This window comes from Limulus polyphemus, unplaced genomic scaffold (assembly GCF_000517525.1).
Source record: "Limulus polyphemus unplaced genomic scaffold, Limulus_polyphemus-2.1.2 Scaffold764, whole genome shotgun sequence".
Taxonomy (NCBI): Eukaryota; Metazoa; Arthropoda; class Merostomata; order Xiphosura; family Limulidae; genus Limulus; species Limulus polyphemus.
This window is the reverse complement of record NW_013666374.1, coordinates 271,559-279,117: the sequence shown is the minus strand read 5'-3', so window position 1 is coordinate 279,117 and position 7,559 is coordinate 271,559. Positions and strand designations below refer to the sequence as shown.

General features: G+C 30.9%; 1 protein-coding gene across 2 annotated transcripts in view; it reads left to right on the top strand.

Annotated features, from left to right (window-relative positions):
- LOC106460399 (cAMP-dependent protein kinase regulatory subunit-like) overlaps nucleotides 1-7,559 on the top strand; it is a 44,383-nt gene that overhangs the window by 26,367 nt on the left and 10,457 nt on the right. For both annotated transcript variants that reach the window (XM_013920088.2, XM_013920089.2), the window contains exons 6-8: nucleotides 101-160; nucleotides 4,305-4,365; nucleotides 5,588-5,709. In XM_013920088.2, coding sequence (XP_013775542.1) covers nucleotides 101-160; nucleotides 4,305-4,365; nucleotides 5,588-5,709 — 243 coding nt within the window. The remainder of the gene's footprint in view (nucleotides 1-100; nucleotides 161-4,304; nucleotides 4,366-5,587; nucleotides 5,710-7,559) is intronic.

Below are 7,559 nucleotides of genomic sequence, written 5' to 3'. Positions count from 1 at the left end.
AGATTAAAGATAGTAGTCATGCTTTTGTATAGCTATTTGTATCTTTAATAGTGTCAGATGCTGGTTGTTTTAAAAATTAATAGAAAATTATTCATTTCAGGCAAAAACAAATGTAAAACTCTGGGCTATAGATCGTGACACATACAGAAGAATTTTAATGGTAAGAACTATAGAAATCTTATTTGGTTAGTACAGCTTTATTTTACCTTACAAATAAAGTTAAAAGGATTTTTTATTGTTGAATCTGAATTTTTTTATAAATTTTCATAAAAGTTTTGAATTTACTTGTTCATGTAAGGATTGATTAATGCAAGTCTTTTCAAAGGATACTCAGTACACTTAAATATATGTATTGATAGGAATGACTCTTGGGGTTAATCTGGAATTTATTAAGTATTCTTCTATAATAGTTAGATAGTAGTATAATAATTAAAATATTGTAGGAGCTACTAAAATTAACCCATTCTGGACTGGTAGTATTAGTGATAACACTTTTTTCCTTTTTCACAGTGGAAATACTTGCACAGAACTTTGGATCTGCTTACTAAATAGTATTTAGTTTTAGCTTAGAAGAGACATTTTTTGAATAAACAATAAAAATAGTTCTTTTTGTTAGAACTTATTAACTGTTGTATAAGAAGTTCCATTTTATATACCCAGTCCATTTCAACTTGATTTTCATTTACTTGTTTCTTTTGATACTTTATTTTGCCAATTGCAGTAGTCACCACTTCTAGCTGTTAATCATGAAAACACTGCATAAACTGACAGTTAATAAGGGTTTCAAAATAAAGGGTGCTGACTGTGGCATTTTTAGGTTTTGAAAGGGCAACTCAATCCAGAATCTGGACACTCAGAGTGGAAGAATGCCACCTGTTAACCAATAAAACTGACACAAAAATAAGTAAAATTTAAACATCATAATTTATTTTTCAGCCACACTATGCACTGATTCCACCAGAATGTAAGTAAAACCACCTGTTTAATAAATAACATGTGTTTTGTCTTAATTTTTATTCATTAAGATGCTGATTAATCTTCTGTTCTTTACAGTCTGTTAATCTACTCCTCAAACTTTTTGTTGGAGCAGCTTATTTCAACATTCATGTTTGAACTGAAGTGTGGTTTTAATTGGCAAACATGGCTAGTGTCCTTGATAGCAGGGACCAAATACAGGGATTCACATCAATCATCTATCACAAGAATTGTCAGATAAGTTTAAAATAAATCTTTCAACTGCATAAATAACATCTATATGAAGTTTACTTACCTAAAACATTCCATCAATTTCCTCTTTTGCTTCAATCCTGTCTTTATAAGTGAATTTCAAGCTCTCTCTGTTGTTCACATTTTCTAACACTTACATCACAATGATGGATAATAAAATTAAGCTAAACAACTAAATGTCTGTAGGAAGACTATCCAAAAACCTTGTACTGGAATGGAATCAATGGATGACATTGAAATATGGGATGTTTGGAAATTCGACAAGTGCATAAAAAAGCATCCAGAAATTTAACATTATCTCTTTATGCCTGGTTGGAACTTTGAAATTTATCAGTGACTTATGTCCTTATCTACCAAAATGAGTCAGGTAAGATTAGATAACAGTATTTTTGCTAACAACATTCTTGGTCAAAATCAATTTTTATGTAATAAAAATATACTTTCTTTAAAATAAATTATAAGTTATTTATGTGGTTGTTTGAATACAATAAACTTAATAGTGATATTCAATAAAGAAATAAGGATTTGAGTCACTCAGTATTTGCTGTTGCTACTTGGCTGTCTAAATATAATAAGGCTTAACGTGATGTCTTCTTATAGAAGAAAATTGCTGTAGCTTGAAAAACAACTATAATTTAACATAAACACAAAATGAGGAGTGTAATAAACATTTAAAAAAAACTATAAAAAAATTTCCATATCTGTGGTTTGTTCCTAAGTTTTCTAAAGATCTTACTAAATTCCATTGTTCTTCTCTGTCTGAGATAGGTCTTGTCACTTTCCCATGAAACCATAAATTGCTTCTCACACCACTTTATTACCTGCTCTATCCAATGGTATTTAAACTTTACCTGTAGCTATTTTCAAAGTTCATGCTGTGAGATCAGAGAAGGAACTAGAGGTTGTATTAATAATGTCAATGAATGAAAAGAAAAATTGTGTGAGAAACAAACCATGGGTAATTATATTCTAAATGGGTGATATTTTCTTGGCAAATATATATAAACCTACGCTCAGAGATGTGCAGAAATATACATTTGAACATGTTTTTCATTTTCTCCGTGGATTACACTAAATAAATGTGATAAAATATCCATTTAAAAATATTTCTGAATACAATGTTGTTGAAATAAAGTTAGAATTATTATTTCTACGAAAATTTTACACGAATGTGTGCACTTGACACCTGAAAGGTGCTTACCAGTCCAGAAATGGTTAAAGTGATCAGTTTTAATTAACAGAAAAATTTATAAATAGAATTGTATATCCAGTAGAAATAAGAATATTATAGTATTTATTTGATAATTAGTGTAGAAATTATGCATTTGAAGAGAGCTACTGTTAATTGAAAGAAACTTCTGTGGCCAATACAATTGATCATCTGAATATAAATGAATTTGAAATTACAGGAAAAGTAAATGGTATTGAAGTCAGATATAAAGTACAGTTAGTGTTGTAGTCTTGAAGTCATAAAAGTTTAGAAAGAAGTGCATGAATTAACTTGTTTGATAGTTTGGAAGCATGGATAATAAATTCTTTTATGAACAGTGTAAAGAGATATCTGTATAAGTATGCAAAATAAAGTAATTCTGATTTGTAATGTGCTTTTTTAGTGAATAAAATAATAAATACATATTAAGGCAATGAAACAAGAGAAAAATTACATCTGATATAAATTTTAGTATATCTTAGCTCCTTAAACTCAAGCAGACACTGCTAGCATCTGGTCGAAAATCTCGGTTTACAAATCAAACGGTGACAGCATCTGATAACATTTAAGTCTCTTTGGTTGAAAACTAGTCTAAGCTAATTACAAAATTAAGAAAATTTTAAGTTTTATAAAGTTTAATGATAATTATTAGGAAATCATGGAAATAATTCTGGCAGAACATACAAAAAATTATTGTTTTTACTCTATAACTTAATAAAGCATAAGATGGGTTTAAAAATTATTTTTTCTTTTAACTGGCTATATATCAGAAAAAGTTTGCAGAAAAGAAATACTGTTATTTAAAATCTAAGTTATGAAACTATTTACAAAAAAAGTAATGCTTCTGTTGCTGTTACTTCAAGTGAAATAGCTACTTTAACCCTGCATTAGTCTTCCAGGGTCTTCATGGACACCAAATATTTTGTAAACATCAGCCTCGACAAATGGAAGAGGTTACATGTTTGTTGTTCTTGGTAGCTTCAATATTTAGCTAGTTTGTGGTAAACTGTTACACTTAGTTTAGGTGGTAAAAAAAGAAACAAGTTGTAATATTCACTGTTAATTCATAGATTAATAAAGGAAAAGATTTTGAGTGCTAGTATTTTTGTTTCCAAAATAATAGTTTATCATTATTTAAGTATTTTGGAATTAATTTTTACCACTCGGACCCTGGAAGAGTTACTGTGGAAAAGTTTTACCGAAGTCTAATGCAGGGTTAAATATCCTTAGGGGTTTTAATAGGTAAAACACAAGAATAATAATGATAAAATATATGAAATGGTCTTTAAAAAAAAATATCGGCAGTATTGCAGTTAATCCTACTAATTACTACTGGAGTCACCTTTGTATTTCACTTAGAAAATTAGCAGTATCACCCAGTTTTTTCGTGACAATGTGTGCTGTAATTGCCAAAAATGTAAGGTTACTCAATTTTTTGTAACATGAAGACCCCACCAGTAGTCGGCAATAATATGCTGTTAATTTGAGAGTTAAGATAAAAAAAATATGTTCTTCCATATTCTCTTTCTTCATAGAAAATGACAAAGTTTTCAAGTTCACAGTAATAAATAAATAAAAGATTAATTAATCTTAGAATGAAAATATTTTAAAACTACATAACACTGCAAAGATCAAACTCTTCCATGCATTTACTGCTACAGAACTCCATACTTTGTACTGAACTAGCTGTAGACTTTATGATAGAGACTGATGAACTGATAAATCATGCCTGTTATACAGCAGTAGAATCTAATTTGGTCATTTATTAAAGTCACCCACTGATTGTGTCCTGTATCGATTTAATAGACCATGTAACCCAGGTAATATATATTTACATGCATCACGATATCTTCTTTTCTTCGTATAGGGTAGCACGATACGGAAAAGAAAGATGTATGAAGAATTTCTCAGTAAAGTTTCTATTTTGGGTAAGTTTCATTGGTTATGATATATTTTCTGGTACTCAGATGCGTGTTGCCTCTAAATGGTTTTTTTCCTCTTTTTAAGTCATCCCAAGTTTGTTTTCATTTAAAGATTATACAGGTTTTTCCTTTTTGCTAGTTTAAAGCTGACTTAGTTCACCCGTAGTTTTTATTTTAATAGACAACTGTAGGAAACAATGTGAAGTATACAGATATATTCAGTGTTATAAAATGTACCAAACACCTATCTTTATTTTATAGATGAAAACTAATGGTTTCTCAATTTAGGTAGCACATGCACTTTGCCCAGACTGAAGATGTTACATTGAGATGTTTTTTATATTAGTAACACATTATTCATTTCACACTCCATGTTTACAATATACAATAACAATTAAAATATGTAGTTTCTTGTTGTTATATGCAACCAATTATTTTTCTATTAACTTAAATAGTATAGGTAATTCTTCCACCACAATATTGTTTAATATCAATTGCTAAGTGTTCTGCCATGGTTTCAGTTTGCTGACTATTGTGGTATATGCTTATTGCTAAGTGTTCTGCCATGGTTTCAGTTTGCTGAATATTGTGGTATATGCTTATTGCTAAGTGTTCTGCCATGGTTTCAGTTTGCTGACTATTGTGGTATATGCTTATTGCTAAGTGTTCTGCCATGGTTTCAGTTTGCTGACTATTGTGGTATATGCTTATTGCTAAGTGTTCTGCCATGGTTTCAGTTTGCTGAATATTGTGGTATATGCTTATTGCTAAGTGTTCTGCCATGGTTTCAGTTTGCTGACTATTGTGGTATATGCTTATTGTTAAGTGTTCTGCCATAGTTTCAGTTTGCTGACTATTGTGGTACAGTATTTTATTCTGTTCTTCTAGGCATGTGATGATATATCAGTTAGGGTGTCTTGATAGTCTTTGTTTTTAGTTAAAATAGTTTTTCCACTAGTGTACTATTAAAGATCATAAACCTTTCATATGAATTATATGAATATCAATTTATCACTTATAATTAAAACTTTCTTATGTATTTGTGATATTTTCAGCTGTCAATAAAGTTAGAAAATAAAAAAACTTTTACACTCCATATAATGTTAATTTTTTTTTATTTGAGCCAGTGTTTTGCCATTAATGCATCATCTAGGCTAGTACTATAAGAAACTGGAAGGTTTTATGCTTTTTAATTTTTCTGGTATTATTGATATTATGTTGTTTCCAGAGAGCTTAGACAAATGGGAGCGTCTTACAGTAGCTGATGCTCTAGAACCTGTACAGTTTAATGATGGAGAGGTGATTGTGGAACAAGGCCAACCAGGAGATGACTTTTTCATTATTGAAGAAGTGAGTAGAAATTTTCTTTGCTACTTCATTCATCTGTAGGATGTCTATAAATGATTGAAGATTTTAAAAATGTAATATCTATTAAATGAAGATAAAGATGTGGTAAGTACATATTTTGGGTTAATTACTCTCGGGTTTTAACTCTACTCCATGTGACCTTAGTCGACTTTTCTGTACTTCTATTAATCTCGGGTTTTAACTCTACTCCATGTGACCTTAATCGACTTCTCTGTACTTCTATTACTCTCGGGTTTTAACTCTACTCCATGTGACCTTAGTCGACTTCTCTGCACTTCTATTACTCTCGGGTTTTAACTCTACTCCATGTGACCTTAGTCGACTTCTCTGTCACTTCTATTACTCTCGGGTTTTAACTCTACTCCATGTGACCTTAGTCGACTTCTCTGCACTTCTATTACTCTCGGGTTTTAACTCTACTCCATGTGACCTTAGTCGACTTCTCTGTACTTCTATTAATCTCAGGTTTTAACTCTACTCCATGTGACCTTAGTCGACTTCTCTGTACTTCTGCAGGAATCTCTGACAACTGACAAACACTAATGAAAGTACATTCTGTAATTATATTGGTTGTCTTCCTGACACAACTGTTGAAATTGGTGAGTGAAGCTGGAAGTGGGGTGTAATTGGTAGACTTGTTGTGTCACCATATTAAAGTTTAGTTCAGGTGTTCAGTGCCTCATAAACATAAAGTGCAAAATGAAATGTTGCCCTTTCTTGTTAAAAAAAACTTGTGCCAATAACAGCATCAGCTTTCAACCTTGGAAAGACTAGGGTCTTCAATAATATTTTGGGATAAGTAAATCCTATGAATGTTTTCGGTTGGATGAAAAAGATTTTTAGATCTTTATCATGAAACAGCATATGAAACATATTTGTTAACTGTTTTACACAAGTGAAATGTTCCACCATTTGAATTTTATGCTTGTGAAAGCTTAGGTGTGATTTTAAAATCTTAAACATTGTGTCCCTTAATCTATCAAGCTCAACAGAAGACATACTCGTAGGCTAGTCCAGGCTATGTGACCCTAATTAGTTGCTTATGACAGTGTCTTCACTTAGACTGAATCATGTGGTAATCCTCTTAATTCTTTAAACCAATAATTGTTTTTGCACATTCTGCTTCAATTATTTTCCTGATTTCCTAATAATTATCACTGTACCTTATAAAATTCCGATTTTCTTAATTTTGTTCTTCCCTTCAACATCAGAGATTTTCACATGAAGCATTATTGAGTAAATAGCTTCAAATCTCTCCCTATTGAACATTTGGTGTCACACTGTCCATGGGTAAATCAGGATTATTAGCTGAACACTGGGAGTGTCTGCTCAGGTTTAAGAAGTAAAAGCACATAGATGCAGTATAGACCTTAGTTATTAATGGCTGTGTCTACTTACACTGCTGTGTATGATAGTCTTGTTATGACTGATGTTGTATGAAAATAACAAACCTGAGGTTTGCCTACAAAACAACTGTGTGTGTTTTTTCAGAGCAGCCATCATTTTGTTTTATCTATTAAGAAAATCATGAATCTTTGTTGAAGTAAAAACTAACAAGATTGAAATAAAACTTGAAGGTTTTTAGACTAAACTCTTCATCTGTTGAAATGTTGAGTATCTTAAGAAGTAAGTTTAATATTAGTCCTCATGCTGAGAGGCCTAAAAGATAACATAAAGTAAAAGTGTTTCTAGTTGAAAAGAAGAAAAATCCACCAAACTTACCTTCCAATGTAAGAAGTGAGAACATAATTATATATCTAACAATGCTTCCAAATTGGTTATTTCAAAAGTTTTACACATACAAGCTATACCTATATATATTTGCATTCTCG